This window comes from Geotrypetes seraphini, chromosome 2, assembly GCF_902459505.1.
Source record: "Geotrypetes seraphini chromosome 2, aGeoSer1.1, whole genome shotgun sequence".
Lineage (NCBI taxonomy): Eukaryota > Metazoa > Chordata > Amphibia > Gymnophiona > Dermophiidae > Geotrypetes > Geotrypetes seraphini.
Genome location: NC_047085.1, coordinates 158944189 through 158971995, shown reverse-complemented (window position 1 = coordinate 158971995; position 27807 = coordinate 158944189). Strand labels below are relative to the sequence as shown.

Below are 27807 nucleotides of genomic sequence, written 5' to 3'. Positions count from 1 at the left end.
AAGGCTAAACAGGTTAGAGCTCTTCAGCTTGGAAGATAAGGCGGCTGAGGGAGGGCTATGATTGAGGTCTTCAAAATCTTAAGTAATATAGAACAGGTACAAGTGAATCGATTTTTTACGCCATCAAAAATTACAAAGACTAGGGGACACTCAATGAAATTACAAGGAAATACCTTTAAAACCAATAAGAGAAAATATTTTTTCACTCAAAGAATAGTTAAGCTCTGGAACTTGTTGTCAGAAGATGTAGTAACAGCAGTTAACATAGTGACAGGTCAAAAGCGCGCGATGACAAAGGCACGCCGACAACCCAACGCAGACAACTGAGCGCAAGGCGGAAGCGTGCCAAAGAAAAACAGTATTTTAAAGGGCTCCAACGGGGGGTGTGGGCCACTTTACTTAACAGAGATCGCGCCGGCGTTGTGGGGGGTTTGTAACCCCCCACATTATACTGAAAACTTCACTTTTTCCCTAAAAAGAGGGAAAAAGTTAAGTTGCCAGTAAATGAGGGGGGTTACAACCCACCAAACCCCCCACAACGCTGGCGCAATCTCTATTAAGTAAAGTGGGGGGGTTCCCCACCAATACCCCCGTCGGAGCCCCTTAAAATACTGGTTTTCTTCGGCGCGCCTTTGTCGTCGCACACTTTTGTCTATGAACCAGTTAACATAGATGGGTTTAAAAAAAGGGTTGGACAAGGTCCTGGAGGAAAAAGTCCATAGTCTGCTATTGAGACAGACATGAGGAGATACCACTATAGCATGGAATGTTGCTATTTGGGTTTCTGCTGGGTACTTATGATCTGGATTGGCCACTGTGGAAACAGGATTCTGGGTTAGACGAACCATTGGTCTGATCCAGTATGTCTATTCTTATGTTCTTATATAGTTTATAGGCATGTTTACAAGGTTGCAAAAATGTTAACAGCTGATATTTGGAGAGGAAAATGTTTTACGTACATAGGAGAATGAGGCAATACTTTGAATAACCAAAGGCTGTTTTGTTATGATGGCATACACCTTTCTGACATAGGCAAAAGGATCCTTAGGGAAACATACAGGCATTACATTTCTAGGCATTTAAACTAGAAGGTGAGGGTGTTGAACGGACATGGATGAACTCCAGAAATCACTTGCATCAAAATCAACCGCAAGAGTGACAGCAATGGAGACATAATTAAAACAAACCATCTTAGCAAATCACTTGTCAGCAAAAAAAGTAGATGGGAATAGGCAAAAGGAAAAAAAGGGTGAGAGAGACAAGTACAATGATACCTTGGTTTACGATCATAATTCGTTATAGAAGCATACTCATAATCCAAAGCGCTCGTATATCAAAGCGAGTTTCCCCATAGGAAGTAATGGAAACTCAGACAATTCGTCCCACATCTCCAAAACAGGCCTATGTTGCACTCAATGTGACTTAATACATCCCCACCCCACCCCCAATTTCCCTTCTTCTCTGTCTTCCCTCCCTTTTTCTTTCTCACCTCCTTGGTTTGCCTTCGAGCCTGCCTTTTAACACTCTTTGAGTGGGTGAGGGCTGATAGGGAGCCTTTATGGATGAGCAGGTAGTGGGGCATCGGTGATGGGACAGGGCTGAAGAAAGCAGGCGAGATGGGGGGAGGGGGCTCACATTACAGAACCGGAAGTGGCAGGTGAGTCTACAGTGCCCTGGCACGTGGGGCTGGGCGTTGGTAAGTCACTGGAGCCTGTTGCTTCCTTCCGCCTTGTAGCACCGCAGATAAAGTGCTCTTACTGGAAGCAGAAAAAACAAATGGTAGGGGGGTGACTTGATATGGCACCCCCAGTGGTCGGCGACGGAGCTGTAAGATATCGCCATCGGTAGAGAGAAAGGAAACCTGTCTTTGAGGAAAATGCTGAGAGCTGTTGCTCCAGCTGGGTCATCTGTTATTTGCCAGGGAGCCGATAACGTTAACACCTTAAGTTCCCGCCCTCCTCGCAGTGGAACACCGAGTCCTTACTATGGCCACTAAGCACGGTTTGATCCCCAGCACCTCCCGACACTGGGGTCCTTGTTGTTTCCGTCTTGCCAGCATCTTGTGTTTAGTGCAAGGGTATGAGAGGATCCGGAAAGCAGCGTCAATAGCAACAGGAATAATCTTCATGCTGCGTTCTATTGCTATGGTGATCAACACAGACGAGAGGAAGTGATGTCTCGTCACCACAAGAACTGCACGCATGGATTGGTGCATGCTAGAGGTAAAGGTTTGGGGGTGGGGTGACACGCTCGCATACCGAGTCAATACTCGGTTTGTGAGTTAAAGTTTGCTTGAGTGTTTTGCTTGTCTTACAAAACACTCGCAAACTGCGTTACTTGCAAACCGAGGTTTGACTATCTGTAAAGGAATATGCACAAATACTCGTAGTCTATGTAACAAAATTCATAATTTACAAGCAGACGTAGATATTGTTTCTATCACAGCGATGTGGTTCAATAACTCCCATGAATGGGATGCAAACATACCAGGCTATACCCTACTTGGAAAAGATATAGCTGATTGGAAAGGTGGAGGGGTAGTTTTATATGTGAAAAACATTAAAGTGGCTGAGATGCAGGAGTTCAGGGGAGAGGAAGACTTGTTATGGATTGTCTTAAAAAGAAAATATGGAACATCCATCCATGTCAGCGTTGTCTACAGATCTCCAACACAGAGAGAAGTTAGACAGATTTGGTCACAGATATGCACAAGTTGGAAATGAAGGGAGGAGTTGTTGTTGCTGGGGTATTTCAACCTGCCAGATATGGATTGGAAAGAAGCAGAAAGACTGAAATGCTTTTCAAAGTGCACTGCTGAGTCAAATTGTGATGGAACACACAAGGGTAAGACTGATGCTAGATCTTATGCTCACAAATGGAGATTGTATGTCCTACATCAGGGTGGGTGCCCATCTGGCCAATAGTGATCACTACACTGTATGGTTTGATGTAAGGGCTAAAGCAGAATGCAGCCGCTCAAAACTCAAAATCCTAGATTTTAAGCATGCTGACTGTTAAAATGGGGAAGTACCAGAAGAAAGAGCTGAAGGGTTGGGAAGACATAGGATCAGTGGTTCATACTGAAGGGGGGCTATAAAATCAGCAACAGTTCTTTATATAAGGAATATTAACAAGAGAAAAAGGGAACTGATATTGTTCACCAAAAATAGAGAGAGTCACTGACAAAATAAAAGCAAAGGATGTGGCATTCATGAAATATAAAACAATGCAGGGCGAGAAACACAGAAGAGATTACTAAATAAAAGTGAACTAAGTGAAGAGAGTAATATGGCTGACAAAGGCTCTGGAGAAAGAATAAATGGCTAAAAACAAAGATGGGTGAAGAGACTTTGTTCAGGTACATTAGTGAAAGGAAAACTAGAAATGGAATTTTAAGATTGAAAGATATTATTAACTGCTATGTGGACAGTGATAAGAAAAATGAGTTTTTATCAAGGTCAGACCAGGACCTCCATTGGTTGTTAAAGGTGCATCTGAAATTGAAATTGCTATTACACCGTTTAAGCAAGAAAGCATTTATGAACAGGTTGAAAAAGTGAAAGTGGACAAAGACATGGGACCCATCCCAGAATCTTGAGAAAGTTGACGGGTTCTGGTGGGACCTCTTAAAGATCTGTACAATAAATCCTTGGAGATGGTGGAGGACCGCAGGATTGGAGAAGGGCAGATGTGATTCCTCTTTACAAAAGCAAACACAGAAGAGGTGGGAAACTACAGGCTGATAAACCTTACTTTGATGGTTGGAAAGGTAATGTAGGCACTGGTCAAGAAAAGGACAGTGAGTTTCCTGGAATCAGTGGGTTACAAGATCTGAGGCAATATGGCTTCATCGAAGAAAAACTGTGCCAAATGAATCTGATCGATTTCTTTGACCGGGTGACCAAAGAATTGGATAGTGGATATGTGCTTGATGTAGTCTACTTGGATTTCAGTCAGGCTTTTGACACAATTCCTCACAGGTGGCTCATAAATAAACTCAGTGGGCTTAAGTTAGGACATAAAATGGTGAATTGGATTGAGAACTGGTTGACTGACAGATGGTAGTTAAGGAAGTTTTCTCAGAGGATAGAAATTTAAGTAGTGGAGTGCCTTAGGGATCTGTACTAGGGCCAATCCAATTTAACATATTTATAAGAGGCACTGATGAAGGGTTGTAAGTAAAAGTTTCTTTTTTTGGATGACAACAAGTTTGCAACAGAGTGGACTCCCTAGTGGACAAGATGAGAAGAGATCTACAAAAATTAGGAAGAATAACCTGAAAATATTGGGAAGAATAACCTGAATCACAGTTACCGGACGCTAGGGTCCACCTTGGGGGTTAGCGCCCAAGAAAAGGATCTGGGTATCATTGCAGACAATACGATGAAATCTTCTTCCCAATGTATGGTGGCGGCCAAAAAAGCAAACAGGATGCTAGGAATTATTAAAAAAGGGATGGTTAACAAGACTAAGAATGTTATAATGCCCCTGTATCGCTCTATGGTGCGACCTCATTTGGAGTACTGTATTCAATTCTGGTCTCCTTATCTCTAGAAAGATATAGTGGTGCTAGAAAAGGTTCAAAGAAGAGTTGATGAAATAATGAGACAGGATGTTAGCATGTGTGTTAATTTGGTAGCACACTTTAGTAAATATAGCTCTTAGATTGTAAGCTGTCTAGGACAGGCAACTACCTACTCTACTGGATTATAACTTGTCTTGAGCTCTGATTTGGAAAGCAAAAAATTAAATAAAAATTTCAAATCCAAAGTTTGTTTATGTCTAAGAACATCTGAACATAAGAATAGCCATTCTGGATCAGATCAATGGTCTATTTAGTCCAGTATCCTATTTCCAAAGCCAGGTCACAAGAACCTGGCAAAAAACCAAATAGTAGCAACATTCCATGCTACCATGGCTTCCCCCATGTCTGTTTCAACAGCAGACTATGGCGTTTTCCTTCAGGAACTTGTCCAAACCATTTTTTAAACCTAGCTATGCTAACCACAGTTACCATATCCTCTGGCAATGAGTTCCAGAGCTTAACTATTTGTTGAGTGAAAAAATATTTCCTCCTATTTGTTTTAAAGGTATTGCCATGTAATTTCATTAAGTTTCTTTCTCTACTTTTTGAAAGAGTGAAAATTCAATTCACTTTTACCCATTCTACATCCAATTCTACACCACTCAGGATTTTGTAGACATCAATCAGGGGTCAAACATGCACTGAGTGAAGATATAAGTAAAATCAACAGTGCTCATAAGAAAAAAGCTTTGTGGACCTCTAGTAGTTTAAACATGCGCAAAATTAAAGATGAAGGGAACTGTCACCAAAAATCAATATGTAATAAATGTATGCTTTTATTGATCCTTTTGGCTACTCTTCATTTGGAAAGACTGTTGTTCCATCCCACTCTTTTTCCCCCCCTTTTTTATTATTCTCATTTTTCTCGTAAGCTTTAGTCCTGTGGGACTTTTTTTGTGACTGATCCACGAAATAACTTCTACACTAGTAACGATGCAACAAACATTGAGTGTTGAGCAGGGGTAAGTGACCTCGTCTTTGATGGACACTTTGATGTATCCCTGGGCTGAGCTAACACAGGCGTAGAAGCCTTTAATGCCTGTGAAGACTGTCTGCAATATCCTCAAAAGCTCTTGCTGAGCATAGCCCGGATTTCCTCTTGGAGAGACTGTGCCAGTACTAGAAGAGACATCAGCTTGGAAGCTGTCTGCTGTACTAGATGTTGAGGCATGGGAGACCTCAATGTCAAGGGATACTTACAAGGAGATATCAGTTGGATGGAAGGAGGGCAGTCTTCAGTGCACTGATGCTTACGATAACATAATAACAGAAAATGAAAGCAGATAAAGACCTGTGTGATCCATCCAGTCTGCCCAACAGTCACATTCATTTTTGAGGCAATATTAAACCAACAAATCAGTAATTATTCATTTTACTTGCTAAGTTCCACTATAAGATGCTTTCCCCCTCTCCCCCGAAATAGGCAAGATCTGCACTCTGACTATATGAAGTCAATGCTTGGGAGGATGCAGCATCATGCCTAGGTGAAGAATGTTGTGCTTGTTAGCTTTCTTATGTGTTGTGTTCCTTGATGCTTGAGGCATAGATGAAGATGATATAGAGCCCTGCCTCTGTAAGAGGCCCAATGCCCGACGCTCTGGATATGGTATCGATGCCTACATTGTGTCGGGTTCTAAGTCACTTGCTATGCTTGATGCCAATGTGGCACCAAAAAATTTTCAAACTGAAGTTTTTGGCTTTTCAGCTACCTCTTTTGCATGTGGAAGCAGAAGTCACAGTGACTATCTCGATGTTCAGGACCAAGACATTGGACACACTAATTATTTGGAGCAGAGCTTGAAATAGTCCGATTACATCAAGAACATTTCTTAAAGCCACTCAGGACCCTCTTAGACATAGAGGAGAAAACACCTGATGCCAAGTCAAAGGGCACAATGGCCTAGGAGATCAAATAACTAGAATGCTGAAAAAGATTGATGCTCCCAGGAGGAAACAATGAAAAATAAGTATGGGAAGGCAGAAAAGAATGGTAAAAGTTTGATGTGCTGAAACTAAAGACACAGCTTCTCAGCTCCAAGGAGAATGAAGAACCGATGGTCCTGCGAGCAAACACTGGACAGGAAGGCACTGGCATGCTTGCGATATGGGCACTGCCTAAAGATTTAAAGTGGCAGCAATCTTGGTAGTGTCTGTACCGTGTTCAATGTTTGACATCACCCACATGTGAGACTATTAGTTCTGTTTGTCCTTGGAGAAATATGATTTCACATTTTCTGAAAGACATCTACTGAAATTAATTTTTATTTCTAAACCATAGAGCATGCAAAAAAATTACATTACAGTTAAAATACATAATTGTTCCCATGGTTACATCTTTGATGTATATTGTTTGGTATTTTTACTGGTGTTTGATTATTTTTGTATTGTACTTTGCTGATCTTATAATAAAAATTTATTTAAAAAAAAATACATAATTTCTCTCAACTAGATTGCTGAATTTTTTAAAAAATGATTTGGGGTAGGGGGCTTGGCTTGGCGTGCACACAAGATGGAAGTGTGATCACGATGCTCCTCTAACCCGGGCAACAGATTAAAACTTTACCTTGGCTTTTTTTCTTCCGCGAAGCGCCAGATACTAGTACAGTAGCATAGCTAGTACGTGGCAATCTAAAAGTGAAGTGTTTTTTGCGACAGGAGGGACAATGAAGCGTCAAAAACAGGATCAGATGCCGCCGAAGGTTCCTCTTCCGGGAGACATAACGGAAGAACTTGATAAAAAAGAAATAATGGCTGAATTGCGATGTATAAAACAGATACTTCAGGATAGCGCAATCAATATAACCGAAGTGAAAGAAGAGGTACTGAATCTGAACCGGCAGATGGAAATAGCTAACAAACGAATGACTACCTTAGAAAACAAGATGGAACGAATGGAACTCTCTGAGAGAAGATGTGAAAATGACAGTCTAACTGTTAAAGAATTAAAGAAACAACTTGAAGATTATGAGAATAGAGGTAGAAGAAAGAATGTAAAAATTATTGGATTAGCTGAAGGTTTGGAAGGGGGAAATGCTATCCAATTTCTAGAAAATCTTCTGCCTAAATTACTGCAGTTAAATTCAAAACATCCCCTAGAAATAGAACAAGCACACAGGATTCCATTAAAATGGTCAACAAGTCAAGTGAGACCAAGGCCTTTGATTTTTAAGTTACTAAGATTCCAGCAGGCATTAGATATTTTAAACGTGGCTAAAGCTGACAGAAATTTAAATTATAAGGGATCCAAGTTGTTTGTTTGTGCCTGATTTCGCTAAAAACACGGCAAATACAAGGAAACAGTTCCTCATGTTAAGACCTCAAATGAAAGAAAGGGGATTCAAATATGGCTTGTATTACCCTGCAAAAATGAGAGTAACAAATGGAGACATGTCCCTATATTTTGAAGATCCGGATAAGTTAAAAGACTTCTTGCTAAATTCTGAACCAATGTCTATTTAAAAGGATTTAATTTTAATAACATGGATTTTGTATTATTTATGAGACTTTTTGAAGAAAGAAATACACAAAAGAAAATGATTTTTAGGAAAAAACAAAAAAAAGGAAAAAGAAGAATATCCCATGTTTGGTGGAAAAAGAATTATATGAATATGATAAAATTTAATAATATGATATGACAAGAAATTGGATGGTCATGGTAAAACATATTACAGGATGGATAAGATAATATGAATTAATTAAGAAGTTGAGTTGAATGAATTAATGGAAAAGATTAATAGGTTTCTATAGACGACTAGGAAGGAACAGACAAGGAACAATCCTTTGATTATTTGGTGGACTTCAACCAGCCCCCCCCCCCCCATTAATATAATGAGGAACATAAGGAGAGAAAAGTGAGCAACGCAACTATTTTCAGTCACAGGAGGATTGACAAGATGACCAATAACTGAACAGGAGGGATGGTGATTTCCCAAAAGACATTTACCTCCATAGAGGAGGGAGACCAAGGCCTAATAGACTGCTGGAAGATGAATTAGGAGAAAGAGAGGCACCACTCCGATAGACTTCAGGCTCTGAGAAGGCCTCTGAAGACCCATCAAGAGTTGATATATCCGTGACTTGCTTTTGTCAGGATGCAAATTCCTCAAACTAAGAGAACCAAATAAAATTATTCTTGGTCTATAGGATATTAGTAGGATATAAGAAGAAAGAAAAAGGAGAAAAAAAAGTTCATCTTCTATATTTTGGAGATATATATTCTTTAATGAAGAAGGTGATTCTTTTCTTTGAGTTCAAAGGGTATACATATATGACTAACTTTAATTATATTAAGAAGAATTTTAGTATATGGAAAAAGGGGGAAAAAAGGGTGAATTGATTAAATGTTAATGTTATTAATTGAAAGTTATATAAAACATGAAATAGTTTTTAACTGGAAATGCAAATGCTGATTACTAATATTATCTCGATAACAAGAGTTATAATGTTTTACTTCTTATATCGCAAAAGATAGTAAAAGGTTTTATGGGAATGGTTAGATATAATTTTATAAAATTGATTTAATTGGAAAAGGAATAAAATGGGCTTTATGAAAATTGATTTTTGATATAAATAAGTAGGATTTAGTTTTATATATATATATATATATATGGATGATTAATGAGGGAGTACTTGATTTGTAATACATTAAAGTATAAGTTTATTACTTTTAAGTTTATGTCAAGGGAATGGGATGATGGAAGTTGCCTGGGGGAGGGGGTATTGTGATTACTATTCCTATGTGTGTTCCAAGGCAGACAACTTATATAGGGGGTGGGGGAGGGTTTCTTAAAAAGGGGATTGGGAAGATTTGGAAACGAGGAATTTTATTTTAAAAATGGTACAATGGTGTCTATTCATATTAAGTTAAACAAAATTAGAATATATTATTGGACTACGAATCTGGGAATAAAAATATAAAATGGAGATTAAAATCTTTTCCTTAAATGTTAATGGCCTTAATCATCAAATAAAAAAGAAAAAAATGCTGGCCTTCTTGAAGAAACAGAATGCGGACATTTGTTATATACAAGAGACACACCTATCATTAGTAGAGTCAAAAAAATTGGAAAGGGGATGGGTAAAACAGTTTTTTTGCTCCTGCAATTGGGAAAAAATCTGGGGTTGCCATATTAATAAATAAAAAAATGCAAAGCTAATTTTCAATTGATTGATTTTGAACCCTTAGGTAGATGGGTTCACGTGAAAATGAGCATGGGAAATAATACCCTGGATTTGTTTAATGTATATGCTCCAAATATGAATCAAAATGAATTTTTTATTAAGTTACAACAATTATTACTCCCACTGGCCACCTCTAATTTAGTGGTGGCTGGAGATTTCAATGCTGTCATGGATTCATTAATGGATAAAAAACCAAGTAAAATAATGAAATCATTATGATTAGATAATTTGGTTCAATCTTGTGATTTGAAAGATATATGGCGGATACTTCATTTTAATGATCTAGAATTTTCTTTTTGTTCACAAGTTCATAAATCCTTTTCAAGAAGAGACTATATTTTTGTCTCAAATCAATTAGCACAACAAGTGATAAAAGCCTCCATTGATCCTATTATTTTGTCTGATCATGGAGGTGTATGGATTGAATTTAAGATCGATGAGAAAGATTATAGCAGGTCTGTATGGAGATTCGATAATACATTGCAGATTCAAATTTCCTTGAAGAATTTAAATTAAAAATGATTGAATTTTTCTAAATTAATACTTCAGAAGAAATTACTATAGAAATATTATGGGATGCATTTAAGGCTACCATAAGAGGAAATATATTTCATATTCGGCATATATTAGAAAATAACTTAAAAAAACAATTTTCTGATTTGGAAAAAGAATTAAACATTTGAAAGCTAAATTAGTTGATAAATGGGAGCAAAGTACCCTGCAGGCATTATTAAAAGTAAAAGGTAAATATGAGATATGATCAAAATTTGTAAGGAATGATTTGTTTTCCCAACAAACTTTGTATTATGGAAGTTCAAATAAGGCGGGAAGATTATTGGCATATTATCTTAAAGCAAAGAAAAGAAGAACAAATATTATTGCAATAAAGGATGAGAAAGGAGAGGCACATACTAAAATTGGAAGCATTTTAAGTCAGTTTCTAAACTGAGCCTTATGAAAATAAAGAAAAAGAGGGTTTAGATTTTTTGAATCTAATTGAAGGGCTGAAAATTCCTGAGCATATAAAAAAAAGTTTAGAAAAGCCTATATCATTAAAAGAATTAGAAACAGCGTTGAAGTCTCTTAGAGTTGGATCCGCTCCAGGTGGTGATGGTTTCACGGTAGAATTTTATAAATCATTTCAAATTACCCTATTACCTCATTTATTGAAATTATATCAATCTCAACTAAATAAGGGTTGCATTACAGGTGCTATGGCAGAATCATTGACTATGGTTTTGCCAAAGCCAAACAAAGATCCCACATTGGCTTCAAATTACAGACCTATATCATTAATCAATATAGATGGAAAACTTTTGGCTAAGACATTGGCTTTATGCTTGGCCAAGGCTCTTCCTTTTATTATTGATATGCACAAACTGGATTCGTTGCTAGGAGACATTCATCTAATAACACAAGATTGGCTTTTCATATGTTAAATTTAACAAAAGCCATGAAAGATCTGGCTTTTTCTGTGTCCTTGGATGCAGAAAAAGCCTTTGATCGAGTTATTCATGGATTAAGCTATGGAATAGTTTGGAATAGGTTCAAGATTTATACAAATGATTCAAACATTGTATAGCTCCCATGTTGCAAAATTGTATATTAATAATTTTTCTGAACGCTTTAATTTGCAGAGTGGGGTTAGACAAGGCTGTCCCCTATCTCCTTTACTTTTTGATATTGTTTTAGAACCCTTGTTATTAGCTATTCAGCAGGTAAAGGAGATAGAGGGTATTCCTTATTCAGACTGGGAATACAAAGTCTCTGCATATGCAGATGATATTTTGCTTCATTTGAGAAATCCAGAAACAACCATTCCATGCTTACTTGAATTGATTGAGAAATTTGGAAAATTTTCAGGGTATAAGATAAATTGGAGTAAATCTGAAGTCCTTCCATTAAATGTATATTGTACAAAAGGCTTGTTTAATTCATTTTCTTTTGTTTGGAAGGAAGGTGGATTAAAATATTTGGGAATCTGGATTAAAAACACGCTGGAAGACACAATGAAAGAGAATGAAAAATCTATATTGCATAAAGTAACAGAAATGTGCGAGCAATGAAATCCACTACATTTGTCTTGGTGGGGAAGAGTTCAAACTATTAAAATGATGATATTGCCTGTGGTTTGTTATCAGATGGGAATGTTACTGGTTCTTTTCAAGGGGTCCTTTTATAAAAAGTTAAACAGTATTCTTACAAAATTTGTTTGGCGGGGCAAAACTCCTAGAATTGCTTTAGTATCTTTACAAAAGCCAATTGCGGAGGGTGGGGTAAATTGTCCCAATTTTTATAGGTATCATCAAGCCTATATTTTGTGCCAGGGTATGTATTGGTTCCTCCCAGAGTTCATTGATAATACCCCAGAATGGTTGTGGCTGGAATAGTGACTCATGTTTCATCTACGTTTATGTCATGTTCTTAGTATTAAATTGCCTAGAATATATAAAGAAAATAGAATATTTATGGATACATGGAAAACTCTGCGTTATGTTAGTAATTTAATATCTATTCCAATCTATAAATAAACAAATCAAACTATATGGTTTAATTCCATGATTCAAATTGGCGGATTTAAGGTCATCTGGAAACATTGGATGTTAGCAGGTATACGGATTTTGGGTGATGTTATTTCAAATGATAAACTGCTTGACTTTTCACAGTTTCAGCAAAAATATGGTCTTAATAAATCACAAAGCTTTAGATGGTTGCAACTGAAGCAGACTATTCAGGAGGGGTTCCCTGAATGGAAAAATCTTAATAATCAGTATAGTTTGGAATTCTTATGCTTTCAGGTGGACTTCTTGGGTCACCAAGCCGCACAGTGGTATAAATTGATAAACGGATTTGTAAATAAAAAACCTAAAAATGGACTTAGGGACATTTGGAGCATTGAGATAAAGCATCAAATTACTGTGTCTCAATGGCTATGAATTTGGTCTTGGAGAACGAGATGTACTATGTGCACATCTATGAGACAAACTTGGTTTTTCCTTTTACATAGAGCATTTTGGACCCCAGTTAAATTACAAAAGTTAGATAGCTCTAAGTCTAATAGATGCTGCCATTGTAATCTGGAACCAGGGACTTTGGATCATTTAATATTCTATTGTCCCTGAATCATGGTCTTTTGGAAATCAATTTGGTCACAAATTAATTGTTTACTAGAAAACCAAGTAGCATTATCATATGATACAATTATGTTCGGTATGTCAATGAGAACAAAAAGTCAAATTTCAGCAAGCAATAATAAACTTTTATTGATTATGACAGGAGTCGTCATACAACATATCACCAATAATTGGAAAAATTGCAGTAGACTTAATTATACTTTCTGGTGGAATTCGTTGTGCCACACTTACAAAATGGAAAGAACATTTGCCATACAAAAAGGGAATTATAATAATTTTAAAATGATTTGGGGGCCATTGACAAAATATTGTAATGGTTAGACACCATTTTCCGCTGAAAGTACATTTATATAGAGGGGGAGGGTAATAAGTTTGATTAAAGATTTAATCAATAGATAAGAATATAATATTTATATGATATTGCTGATTAAAAATATGAGTGGGAAGGGTGGGTGGGGAGGATATAATTTTATGTATTTAACATGAAATGAGAAAGAAATTCAAGTGATATATACAAGTTTTAACTGTTGTAATATTGTATACTTGATATAAGATGGAAAAATGAATAAAGAATTGGGTAAAAGATATACTCTATAAACAACAGAGAAGTATAGTTCTGTTAGGACTGTTTTACTTTTAATTAATTTACCTTGACATAAGGTGGTGCAAAAGCTGACAAGTGCCACTTCACGTCGTCACTGCCCAAATTTTCGATATCTAGGTAGGTTTCTGAAAGAAGACATTTTAGTATGCAACATGTATACATACACCCCACCAAAATATTAACATTGCTTCATTTGAAAATCTCTAACAGAACACAATGTAAATACTTTGAAATTTGAAAAACAAAAAGAATTACCATTTGAAGATCCTTTTAAAAACCATATTTTAAAGCAGGCCTGCACAAGTCAAAAATGATCCAGAACCGAAACAAAGTCGGAAAATGTAGCGAAGGCCACAGGTAGTGGCCACGGCTTGAAGCACCCGGAAGTGGGCAGATGTTGCCATGATGACTTCACACACATGCGTGACATCATCACATTGACATCTGCGCATGCAAAGAGGCCTTCTAGAAAGGCCATGAGACGCCAGTAGATGGTGCCAGCAGGGAAGAGGGCAGGAGAGGAGAGGTACTGGTGGCAGCTGATTGCCTACAGCAATGTTTCTCAACTACTTCAAGCTACGTACCCCCAACCACAGACCTCCCAAGCTTTGCCCTAAACTCACCCAAGCTGTGCCCCAGATCCTGCCCCCTTTACTAATTGTAATGCAATTTTTTCCTTTCATTTTTCATATACACACAATACACACAACAGATATAAATTCTTAAAACTGACACATTTTGATCACTAAATTGAAAAAATAATTTTTTCTACCTTTGTTGTCTGGTGATTTAATTAGCTTCTGGTTGGACTTCCTTCTGACTGTGCATCCAACATTTCTTTCACAATCCAGCCCCAGTGGGTCTAGGCCTCTATCTCTTTTCCCTCTGCTTACCCTTCCCAGATCCGGTGTCAGTTCTCCTTTCTACTCACCACCACCTTTGTTCCAGGTCTCCCTCCCTTTCCCTCATCTGTTATGATCTTCCATCTTTGATCTTCCTCAGGGTCTTTCCCACTCTGTTTGCATCTGCCTCCTATCTTTCCCCTTTGGTCCTGTGTTTCTTCTGCTTAGAAACCTCCCCCCCCTCAGCATTTGTTCTCCTTTCTTCCAGGTCTTTCTCTGCTTCTCTTTTTTTCCTTCCTTCCTCCCTCCTTTGTCCAGAATCTTTCCACCTCACTGCAGTCTCTTTCTCTCTTCCTTTTATACACCCCCAAGTACATCTGCCCCTTCTTTTCTGCCTCCCCTTTGTTTCAGGTTTCTCCCTCTCTCGATCTTTCTTCTGCTAACATTTTGAGTCCTCCCATCTTTGATCTAGGTCTTTCTGTCTCTCTCACTCTCTTTGTTTCCCCCTCCCCAGGGCCTGGCATCTCTCTCTCCTCAGTTCAGGGTGTTTCTCCTCTCTACCTCCTCTAGTCCAGCATCTGCCCTATCTTTCCCTGTCTTCCAGTCTATTTTCCCTCCCCTCCTCAAGGTCCTTTTCTGTCTCTCTCTCTCTCCAGATCCAGCATTCTGCTGGAGCACTTGCAACGGGCAGGCTTTACCTCTGCTGCTTCCCACACCCAGTGAGAGAGGTTGTCTTCCATGGTCTGCTGTTAAGCTAATTACAGCAGCCTGCAGAGCGAACCTAGCAGGCTGCCATTGGCCTTCGAATCACGTTCCATCTGCGGCAGTTCCGACCCTCCTCTGACGTCAGGGGCAGACCGCGGCAGAGGGATTGTATGCAGAGACTGACAGCAGCCTGTTAGGTTTGCTCTGCAGGCTGCTGTAATTAGCTTGTTGGTCCTCGAAAGTGGAGGCGGTGCTTTTAAAGGTGAGACTAGGAAGGCAGAGCAGGAGAGCGGAGTGAGAGCCAGGCCGCAGTGAGAGCCGTTTTGGGCTGCATGTGGCCCGGGGGCCGTATGTTGTGCATGGCTGTTTTAAAACAATGGACCCCCCCCTTTCATGAGACTAAATGCACCTCTCCCCTTTCCCCTAATTAAAAAAAAAAAAAATTCAACTTGGGCCAATAATAAAAGCAAAAATCAAACCCATTTTTCTGATTTTTTGTTCTGGTTGTCCATTTCCCTTAACTATACACTACCCATTCCCTATGCTTCCTACCTACATTTCTGGGGGCTACTGACAGGACGACAGCTGAGAAGATTAAAGTATGCATATTCTAGAAATGAAAGTGATATGAAAGCTATTCAAACACCTCAAGGGATAGCCAAATTATTCACCTGTAGTAAGTATTCAAGGACAGATAGATGAGAAAAATAGAAACATAGAAAGTGACGGCAGATAAGGGCCAAGGTCCATCCAGTCTGCACACACCAATGACCCTCCCTTACCTCTCTCGGTGAAGAGATCCCACATGTTAATCCCATTTAGTCTTAAAATCAGGCACGCTGTTGGCCTCAATCACTTGCATTGGAAGATCATTCAATCGATCCACTACCCTCTCGGTGAAGAAGTATTTCCTGGTGTCGCTATGCAATTTCCCTCCCCTGATTTTCCACGGATGCCCTCGTGTTGTCGTGGGTTCCTTGAAAAAGAAGATATCCTCCTCCACCTCGATATGGCGCATGAGGTATTTGAACGTCTCGATCATGTCTCCCTTCTCCCTGCGTTCCTCTAGTGTGTAGAGATGCAACTTATTCAGCCGTTCCTCATATGGGAGATCCCCGAGTCCTGAGACCATCCGGATGGCCATTCACTGGACCGACTCAAGTCTCAGTACATCTTTGCGGTAATGTGGCCTCCAGAATTGTACACAGTATTCCAGATGGGGTCTCACCATGGACCTATACAATGGCATTATGACTTCGGGCTTACGGCTAACGAAACTCCTGCGTATGCAACCTATGAGTATCTACACTGATGGGCAATGTCACCAACAGAGCTCCAATACGGAGATGCTCCCCAGTATTATATTTCTAGAAGCCTTAAGAAGTGACTAAACATGCATATGCTCACCTTCCCACCTGCTGTCATCATGCAAGACCAAGCCAGTCTAACAGTATACCTGAAAAAATACAACTCCAAGGGGAGGTGGGTGAAAGAGTGCGAACATTCATCATGCTGTCTTTGGATAACACCTGCTACTTTGCTTTCTCCATGAACAAACAGGGTGAAAGATCTTCATTGATGGGAATCCCTAGCTATCAGGCTGTCCAAAACAAAAGGGGAAATTCTGGAGGGCTGCAACCTGAAAGGCATAAAAAATAATTGTTTTGTTGGGGGGGGGGGTCTCTTTTTCTTTTCTTATTAGAATGGTTAAAGAGAAACAAAATAGGCAGTGTGCGTTTAAACCCCCATCTTGTTGGGGTCAAATGAAACAAAAAGCTGGGTGGATGGTCTATTGCCATTAATCTGTTTCAGACAGAAGGCCAAGGCCCTTAAGATTAATTTGTGATGGGAATGGGGGCTTTTGAGAAAAATGTTGGCAGAACAATTGATAATTAGAGGAGTAATCTAGACTACCTTAGGAAGGAACTAGAAATGCATACACAAGACTAATCTATGGTGATGAATTTTGTACAGCCTGAAGCTCACTGACCCTGTGTGCTGAATTTACTGCAACCAAAAACAAGTCCTTTTAGATCAGGTACTTCATATGAAAGGTATCAAGTGGTTCAAAAGGAGTTTTCATCAGCTGAATGAGAATGCCGAGACCCTAACAAAGTGAACAACTAAAGGCTAAGCAGAGAAGAGTTTACCCTCTACATGGTAATAAGATCCAATTGCACTGAGATGGGAGCACAAGGACTTCTAAGTGTAGTGGAGGGTTCCCTCCCTCCCCCCCCCACCCCTCAGAGCACAAAAGGGAAGGCCTCAAAGCAGAGGAAGCGGCAGTGTGTATTTGTCCTGCGTGAAATGTTGGCACGTGATTGTCAGTGCGCCGTTGTCCTCCGTGGTTTTGATGTGTCACCTTTTGGGACAGTAGGGACACAAAGGTGCACTACCAAAGGTGAGACTGACCACAGTGGACCGACTTTTCTGTAGGGAGAAACAATGTCAAATAGGAACCAAGGATCAACCCCCAGAAGGTGCTGATGCCTCCACTGCACATCAAATTTGGCCTAATGAAACAATTTGTTAGAGCTCTAGATAAGGAAGAGACATCAGCTTGGAAGCAGTCTGCTGTTCCAGTTGATGTGGCATGGGAGATCTTGATGTTGAGGCTTGCCTACAAGATGGATAGAAGGAGAGTGGTCACTGATAAATCAATGCTTGGAAGGATGCAGTGCCATGTCTAGGCGGGGAAGAATGTTTGTGCTGCATTGTTTGATGCTCTAAGGCATCGGTGACAATGATATAGAGTTCTGCCAGTACAAGGAGCCTGATGCCCAATGCTCTGGATGAAGTGTCAATGCAATCAGCACCAAAGTTAATTACAGAATCAAAGGAGGCTGAGTGTCGGGTTCCAAGTCCCCCGCCATGTTCGATATTGATGCTGAGGCGGTACCGAAAAGTTTTTTGAACTGAAGTTTTCTGGGTTTGAGTGACCTCTTTTGCATACAGTGACAGAGGGTACAGCTAATATCTCGATGTTCAGGACCCAGACATAGAACACACCAATTATGTGGATCAGAGCCTGAAATAGTCCAATTACATCAACAGCATTTCTTAAAGCCACTCGGCACTGTCTTTGACTTGGAGGGAAAAAAATCCAATGTTAAATCAAAAGGCTCAATGGCCCAGAAGCTTGAGTGAAAAGTATCCTGAAAATGATTAATTCTACCAAGAGGAAAAAAGGATCTGATGTGGCCTGCTGAACCGGAACGTACGCAGGTAGGGCTAGTCTCAGTACTCTGGTCTTTGACCTGAGGGCCGCTGCGTGAGCGAACTGCTGGGCACGATGGACCACTGGTTTAACCCAGCAGCGGCAATTCTTATGTTCTTATGGCCTCCTCCTATTGTTTCTTTTCCTTTTTTTGTTCTCTTTTCTTTTGAATATTGTAGTTTACCTTTTTTTTCCTCCTGTTTCTTAGTTTGTCCGTGTTGTAAGTCTTCTTAGTACTAATACCCCCCACTGTTGATATGTAAACTCATGTTTTAATCCCTGTTTATAATTGCTGTATGTTGTATTTACTTTTATTATATTTGTAAACCGCTTAGAAATTAGATTAAGCGGTATAAGAAATTTTAAATAAACTTGGAAACTAATCCAAAGTTGGGTTAAATATTGGAACATGACAAAAATAAAGAATTATGAAGAAAACTATGAAAAAGGAAGGGAAGGCACAAAAAATTTGAGATGTTTGACACACTGAAAAGAAAACTAGACACACAGCTTCTTAGCTGTGCGCCTACAGCCTGGGCCAATCAGGCCTTAGATTAAGTGGGGATGGGCGGACCCGCTATGCCTAAGGCCTGATTGGTCCAGGCTTCTAGAGCCTGGCTCTTCTTAGGCTTCGGCGGGATGGGCCGGGAAGGGGCGGGCCTGCCTCATTTCGACGAGGCGGGCCTGCCAGCTGGACGGGCAAGACCCGTCTGGCCAAAAGAAAAGGTTAGTTTGGTGGGGTGGAGGTTTGGGGGCTGTTAGCGCGGGGGGGATGGTGCGTCTTCGGGCAGGAGGGATTGGGCACCCTCCTGCCAGCGATCGATATTGTCGGGGGGGGGGGGCATCTTCTGGCAGGAGGGTTTGGGCACCCTCCTGCCAGCGATCGGTAGTGTCGGGGGGGGGGCATCTTCTGGCAGGAGGGTTTGGGCACCCTCCTGCCAGATCGGTAGTGTTGGGGTGGGAGGGAGATCGGTAATGTCGGGGGGGGGGGCGGGCGGTAGTGTTGGGGGGGAGCATCTTTCGGCATGAGGTTTTGGGCACCCTCCTGCCTGCAGTCGGACAGGGGGCCGCGGCCCGTTATACTTATAGCGGCAGAGAGATCCCTTGCCGCGATAAGTGTAGCGGGCCGTGTCTAATCTAACCCGATTCTCTAACCAGCGTCTGTAACATGGACGCCGGTTACAGAATCGGGGTTTAGTGTAGGCCCGATTCTGAATAGGACACCTCTCCCGGGCGTCCTATACAGAATCAGGGCCACAGTGTTCAAACCAGGTTCTGTGGATGATGTCATCCATCTGTGAGAATATTGTGCTTGCATATCCTTGAAAATCTTAAAGACTTTCCATAGATGATCAGACCAAAGGTGCATCTAGCCTAGTATTCTGCTTCAAACAATAGTTAATTAAGGTCACAAGCACCTGTCAAAATCCCAAATAGCAGCAATATTATATCAAATAAATTACAAAGAATAAAGTTAAACCTCTCCCTTCCAAACCCTTGAGATATATGCAGCAAAAACTTGTTCTTAGACAATGGAGAAAATTAGAACCAAAAAAGCAGTTGGCCCAGTGTTATAATGGATTCTTCACATACATGCTCAAACTTTCTGTAAAGGATGTCAACACAGCAAGTGTGATGATTACATGATCTATAAAAAGGTATCCACTAAAACTACTTATCTAATGAGAAGATTAATATAAGTTATCCCACCCTACTGCCCTCCCCTCCAAAAATATACAAAAATCAAGTGTCGTCATTTGAATTTGAAATCCAATGCAATCCCTGGAATTGCTTCTAATATACTAACATGATAAAATATCTTATCTCTGGTATGCCTAGGCAATAGAGAAACCATATTTATTGAAAAATTACCTGAGCTTTCACTAGATTCAGCATTAGGAAAGACGAGTGTTCTGTTCTTTATTTCAATTTTTGTTGAAGGAAGCTTTATTAGAGGTTTGGCCACATGAATAATAGGCTTCCCCCCAGAACGTGGTGAAAGCTTAACAAGTTGTTTTGACAGTGGTCGTGATGTAGGTATGTCCATTGCAATATCTTCTTGAATTTGCACCTTAACAAACTTAAAATATTAACAGAAAAACCCCATTAGTTTATCTGAATTTGGCTTTGGGTCTAGAGATTAAAGCACTAATAATAAAAAATAAAATACTCCAGGAAAGGCATGTTAGATAGGATGTTATGAACCTGAGACATTCTTAAGATCAACAAATTATACTCAATTATTTTTATTATTTATTATTACATTTGACTTTAGAATAATTGCTTAAGAAATATCTCTTAACTGCAGTAGAGCTCTGAAGATATAAGATTACCAGTCAGTCGCAAAAGTACATGCACCTATTAGTTCACTCCTTTAGAGCTCTCTAGAATTATGCAAAGTCCTTTCTGCTCAAATACTAGAGTCCCTGGCTCAGCAAAGGTTCAAAAGCTGCGTTCAGTTGCAGCTTGGGCTCCCTCTTGCCCAGATGTCGTCGGGGGGTGCCGCGGGTGCCCGGGGCAGGAGGGCTTGGGCTCCCTCTTGCCCCGATGTTGTATGTGGGGGGGGGGGGTTATGTATCGCGGCAGGAGAGATGCCTCATCTCCCCTACCGCGATGCCATCTCTCCTCTATCCGAACTGCCGCAACCCGCGGCAGGAGAGATAGGGCATCTCTCCTGCCGCGGGTCGCGACAGTTCGGGTAGAGGACTGATGGCATTGCGGTAGGGGAGATGAGCCATCTCTCCTGCCGCAATGGTTGCGGTGGGTGGGTGGGTAGGTTGCCGGGCCGCTGAACTGATCGCGCTAGCGGCCATCAGCTCAGCGGCCCCTTTTTCGGCACTTAGACCTGGTTTGACTTCGTCTAAGTCAAAAAGGTATAAGTGCCGACTAGGCAACTTGCTTAAGGTTTTGGTTATACCTGCTGCAAGCCTAGGTGTAGGTCGGCCCACCTCCCGCCCACCGCCCGCCCTTTCCCCTCCTCTAAACACTCCTCTTTTCTCTCTGTGCATTTAGAGGCAGGGAAAAGGCCTAAGCTGGTTTTAGATACGTCTAAAAACCAGCTTTGGTTACGGGTACTTGGACGATCAGGCTTTTTGATCGTCCAAGTAGCCATTTAGGACACTATTTAGATGTTTGTTTTTTTTATTATGAACCTCATAGTATTTCAACTCTCAAACCTTGGGTCACCTTTCCTTCATCTTTTCAATAGTCAACAAACTCGCAAGGATTTCTGTTACACAACTAAAAAATCATTCAGCACATACAGACTTTGATGGAAGCTCCAGGGACAGGATGGTTAGGATAGGCTGGAGTCAGCTTCAATAGCAACTCCAGCAGTGTGAACCTAAGGACAGTACTGGGTGGTCTTCTATGATCTACTGGCCAGAAATAATAAATAAAAAAGACAATTTAACAATTAATATATGAGTGTAACTATTGGGACCCATTCAGGTCTTTATCTGCTGTCATTTACTATATTTCACATATGACCTTTTATCTTTAAACCAATTATCTCGGATCACTATTTCTTACAAATATCCAGTCTCAGAGGAGCAACCCAACCACTCATCCGCACCCACAAATTTATAGCCCTTTTTCCCCACTAAAAACTCATCCTGTTTCCCTGGAAACCAGATTAGAACCCCAGATTCTCCTGCTATTTTGGCATCTGGCCATTTGCTTATTTCTACAGATATTTGTCCAGGACAGTATTTCTCAACACGCGGTATGTACGCGAGCTGTTTGTGGGGTGTACATGGTACCGGCGCTGAATGTCTCCCAACCTTCTGCCATCGCATATATGCAGCGTCGGTGCTGTATGTTTCCTTTCCTCCTGCCATCGTGTATCTCCCGCCTTCCTAGTCGTCTCTCCCCAGCCTCCCTCCCTGGAACAGCAGCAGCAGCTCACTGTGTGTTTTTAACTTCCCCACACAGCTGCCATTAGTGTTAGTTTAGCCAGCAATTCCATCAGAATAGCACTAGGCCTTCTCTTCCTTAAGAAATCTAAGCATATTTCAGTAATATCCAAATAGCCCCATACACATTTCTTCAGGGCCCTAGAACACAATGGTATTATAATCACAAGATGTAACAATTTTGGTGTTAGTCAACTTTCTTAATTTAAGAAAAATAAGTCAAAGATTTTCAAAAATCTTAAATGAAAAAACACTAACCTTCTGTCCATTGTCACAATGTATATATATATGACCACTCCATGGCAGTACTGAAGATTTTGTGACAAGTGATGGATTGGGACTCACCAGAATTAATATATGATGTCTAAATAAGAAAGATTTTGTATCAGATGTGACATTTCATTAAACAAAAAGACTTTATGAAATGACCAGGAGAAACATTTGTGTTTTGCTTTCATATTGGGATCTTCCATTTATGAAAAAACCCAAATCAAAAAGAAATATACTACCTAAATTCCTTAAAATACTAACACAAGAGCAAATACAATAAAACTATGTAAGAAGTATTAGGTTTTACCTACAATGATGCAAATAAGTCCCCCTCCTTTTCCCAAATAATGCATATGTCGCACTGAATAGTTTATGATCTTGAAATAAAAAGTAATATTAGACAAATTTAACTGATAATTAGAGTCAGCTAACTGAACACAGCCAGGCTTAATTGCAGTCAGCTCTAACCCTCACTATGTATTGAACCTTACCATGAGTGTGAAGTAATCACCACAAAGTTTCTACAAGAATGCTATGTCATGATCAAATGAAATTCCAGATGAGATGAGAAACAAATTTGTTAAAATATATCAATTTGGAAAAAGTTACAAAATCATTTCTAAACCTTTCAGATCCCATAAACAATAAGATCCATTATCTCCACATGGAGAAGACTTGGAGCAGTGGTGACTGACACTCTCTTGATAGAAATAATTAATATTAGTAGTAGAAACAAGTTCTAAAATATTATGAGTCGGGCCATTTGTTAATGACCTCAGCGGCTTGAGTGTAGCCACTGAGGTCATAAAAAAAAAATTTTGTACATTTTGATATTTATTCGCTATTTTTGAAGCGTTTATAGGTGAATGAATGAAAAATTTTTTGATGGTGTTAGTGAGTGTAGCATTTATCAATTGCAGCTACTGTATAAATGTAACATCTCCTGTTACATAATGTAGCAAAAAGTATCATTTATACTGTAAATTTTTGTCTTAAGTAGTAGAGAATTTTCTCTTGAATTTCCTGTTTCTCACTGCCTCAAAGCGAGTATTTTTTCAACAGTAGTTAGCATGTTTAGTATATATAAGAAATGAAGTTATAAGTAGTAATCAGATATCAAAATATTCCAGTCAAATTTATCTTCCAGTATTATTTTACCCAATTGATAAATAAACTGCTATAAGAAACTAGGAGTTTCAAGGCTTGTGGTGTTAAAAATGAGTTCAAAATAAATTTACTCTATAAATCCGTGCTATATCAATCATGACATTTTCTGGCAATTCTACTTTAGAATAAACTTTGATTAGGCGTTTTATAGAAAAAACACTTACTGTGGTTCAATAATTCCATGCTGAGGTGTAATAGTAAGACAATGAGCTGGCCAAGATAATTCAAATGTCAGTATTCTATTGGTGATATTTGAGAGTTTTATATGTCTAGTTGTTGTTTTTCCACCTGATGGATTGCAGAAACAAAAATGTGTGTGAATATTACATGCATCAGAAGTCTTTAATAAAAGTAAAACAATTGTGTTTTACTTAAAATTATTTTACCATATATCAGACTATGGGCTTCTTTTACTAAGCTGTGATAGCGGGCTTAGCGCACGCTAAATTGCTGTGTGCACTAGACGCTAACACCAGCATTGAGCTGGCGTTAGTTCTAGCTGCGTAACGCGGTTTCAGCACATGCTAAAATTCTGAGTGCGCTACAAATGCTATCGCAGCTTAGTAAAAGGAGACCTATCGCAGTGTTCCCGCTAAGCTGCGCTGGGGTGCGCTGGCGCACAAAATATTACCTCGCAGCGCACAAGTTTCTCGTCACAGCGCACACAGTGTAGAGCACAGTTCTTCAACCGCCGGTCCGCAAACAAAATCTTGCCGGTCCGCGAAGGATTCGGTCCCCGCCGCAACGAAAGGCCGGCGTCAGCTGACTTGCAACTTCCTGTTGTAGTCGCTGTCCCGGGACTCCTGCCTTCGCCGGGACTCCTGCCTTCCACCGCGTTTGCCTCCTGCCTTGTCTCCGCACCTCCAGACCAGCAGCCGCAGCTGTGTATGCTTTTAACTTCGGCACAGAGCTGCCCCTAATCAATAGTTTAGCGCGGTTTCATAAGGCAGCCTCGGGGCCTTTGCTAGGCCGGCCCACATCGCATCATCGAAGCGGGCCGGCTATCAAAGGCCCCGAGGCTGCCTCATGAAACTGCGCTAAACTATTGATTAGGGGCAGCTCTGTGCCGAAGTTAAAAGCATACAGAGCTGCCGCTGCTGGTCTGAACTCTTGGGCCGCTGAAGGAGGGCAAAAAGCAGCTGTCCTGGAGGTTTCCCTTCCTCTCGCCTTTACAGGTTCCTTTGTTCCACCTTTTTTATTTTCCTTCAAACGGCAACGGGCCCCAGCATCGACATCAATCAAGTAAGTTCCACTGTCAATCAAGCGGTTCTGCTCGGCCAAAGCTTCCCCTGTGACATGAGCCACCCTCAGGGGAAAGAAAGTGACCCACAAAGGTGAGGGGAAGGGGGGCAGATGATGGAAGTTGGGGGGGGGGAGAGAGAGAGAGAGAGAGAAGGGGCAGATGATGGAATGGAGGAGATGAGAGAGAGAGAGAAGGGGACAGATGATGGAAGTGAGAAGAAGGGAGAGAGAGCAGAAGGCAGATGGATGTCAGTTGAGAAGGGAGAGCAGATGCTGAATGGAAGTGGGGAAAGAACACATACTGGATGGAAGGAGGAGATAAATAAAGGGGGAAGAAAATAGTAAGATAATGGAGGGGTGAGGGAAAGGGGTGACAAGCTGTGTGTAGACACAGTGAAAAGAGGGAAACGGGACTAAATAGTAAGAAAGAATTTAATTTAGATGGAGGCAGAAAATAGAGAAGGAAGACCAGAGAAGAAAAGGGAAGAGAGAGCAGAGAATGATCAGATCTGAGTGGAGGAAATGAGAAGAGAGATATGCTAAAAACCACAGGGGGGAGGGAAGGATAGAGATGCAGTTATTTTGAAGCTACACTGTTAAGTTAATATGCTGTTGGTAGAGTTGCAGTGGCATCCTAAACATATTTCTGGCAAGCCAACTGTATATGGTGACATTATTAGAAGATGACTGTGTGAAACTTTAGGGAACTTGGATGCCAATCAGTTTTTGGAAGCCAAAGGAAAACATACATTTTTTGTATGCTATACTGTATGTTTGGCTCGTTTCTACTTCAGTTTTGTTCTTGCCTTTTCGTTTTGTCTTCCTTCCACCATCTCTTATCTGCCTTCCTTATCATCCTTTTCAATGTGATTTGGCAGCTCCTGTCAATCATAGGCTGGCTGTGCAAGATTGCTAATTCTAGATGCCTGGGTGACCTAATGCCTGTGCATGTGATTTTCTGTTTTTGTGTTTAAAACATTTTGCTGAAAGCACAACAGTGCAAAAGAGTAAAACAGATTTTATGCTGTTTATTCTAGGAATAAGCAGTGGGCTTTCCTAAGTCCATCTTAATAATGTCATGCAGATTTTTTAAGGAAATTATCCAAATCTTTTTTTAATTACATGTTGAATGAAAAATATTTTCCCAGGTTTGTTTTAAATCTACTACTTAAAAGCTTTATTGCATGCCCCTTTACTCCTAGTATATATTTATTTTTATTTTTTATTTTTTAGTATATATATATTTATCTTTTGGCATGGCCCATCAGTTATAGCATTTGCTACATGATGGGCCATGCCAAAAGATAAATGTAGCATTTGCTACATGAATTGATTTTTTGTCACGTATGGTTAAGGGGCTGGAGGAGTTGCCGTACAGCGAAAGATTAGAGAAACTGGGCCTCTTCTCCCTTGAGCAGAGGAGATTGAGAGGGGACATGATAGAAACATTCAAGGTACTGAAGGGAATAGACTTAGTAGCTAAGGCAGGGAGAACGAGAGGGCACTCTCTAAAGTTGAAAGGGGATAGATTCCATACAAACGTAAGGAAGTTCTGTGGTAGAAAGCAACATATTTATTTGGCTCATAACTTGCTGGCGCCCGATATTTTTAGCTCACAGTGAAAAAAGTTTGCTCACAACACCCGCCCGCTTAGAGGGAACACTGCCTATGACTATGCATTTTGCTCACATCTTGTGAAATATGTCCTGCTATGCAAAGCTTCAATTCACTATCATTATAAAAAAAACAAAAAAAAAAACCACACCCTAAAATGACAGATATAGAAAGATAAAATACTAAAATATGAAATGTTTAAATTTATAACTGAAAAACTGGGAAGTCTCAGGTACAATGTTAAAACATTTGAAATAACAAATAGATCATAATTATTCCAGAACTAAATGGAGGCCCTAGTAAGCTGAGATCTTTAACTTGAATCAACATACATAACAAATGATGTTTACATAAGCTTTCAAGACCTTAAAGCAGTATATCAAATCCATGACCCTTTACACTTTTACTCCTTATTGGTCATATATTTAGATTAGAAATGATATTATTCAATAAACATTTCTACCAATCATAGGCCCCTGATCTATAAGTATAGCTTTTCTTTAATTTGAAATTTAAATATATAATATTAAAGAGGTGCTCAGAACCAAACCACCTCACATCATAATGTTAGATATTTATTAAGAAGCATCATAACATAACGTAAAATGTATAAAAGATTATATTCACACTTATCTTAAATGTTGATATTAAAAGCCATATGTTCCATGTAAACACTCAGTTTACATCCTTTTTAATCCTACAGTTATATTAAATAACATTGTACACGTGCAACACTATTTTTCTCCACTCTTCTAGTTTCTGTATATCTTTTTTGAGATAAGGTGACCAGAATTCAATGCAATACTCAAGGTGAGGTTGCACCATGAAGCAATACAGAGGCATTATAATATTCTTGGTTTTATTTTACATCCCTTTCTTTCCTAATAATTCCTAGCATCCTGTATGCATTTTTGGCTGCCACCACACATGGGGTGGAAGGTTTCAGTGTACTGACAACGATGACACCTACATCTTTTTCCTGGGTACTGACCCTTAAGGTGGACCCTAGCATCTGGAAACTATTATTTGGATGATTATTTTCCTCAATATGCATCACTTTGCACTTGTCCATATTAAATTTTAGCTGCCATTTGAATGGCCAGTAGGATTATCCAGAAAAACCTAAAGTTGGAAAAACCAACTGCTATTCTGCGGAGTATTTCTTCCCTGAAAGTTGCTTCCTTGTTTACTAAAGAACCAAAGAGATTAAAACTCTTTATAGCTTCTATTTTATCACCTTCAAGCTCAAAATCTTAATTTACTATGTTCATAATCTTTGTTTTATTTATATTCAGTTCTAATTCCATGTTATGACATTTGGCTTTAACTTTT

The 27807-nt window shown here is 39.8% G+C and overlaps 1 protein-coding gene across 6 annotated transcripts in view; it reads right to left on the bottom strand.

The window, feature by feature from the left end:
• Positions 1-27807, bottom strand: part of CEP192 (centrosomal protein 192) — a 402896-nt gene that overhangs the window by 41127 nt on the left and 333962 nt on the right. For all 6 annotated transcript variants that reach the window (XM_033934141.1, XM_033934142.1, XM_033934138.1 and 3 more), the window contains 4 exons: positions 23784-23907; positions 22441-22546; positions 20141-20348; positions 13550-13629 (listed from right to left, as the gene is read on the bottom strand). In XM_033934141.1, the coding sequence (XP_033790032.1) occupies positions 13550-13629; positions 20141-20348; positions 22441-22546; positions 23784-23907 (518 nt within the window). The remainder of the gene's footprint in view (positions 1-13549; positions 13630-20140; positions 20349-22440; positions 22547-23783; positions 23908-27807) is intronic.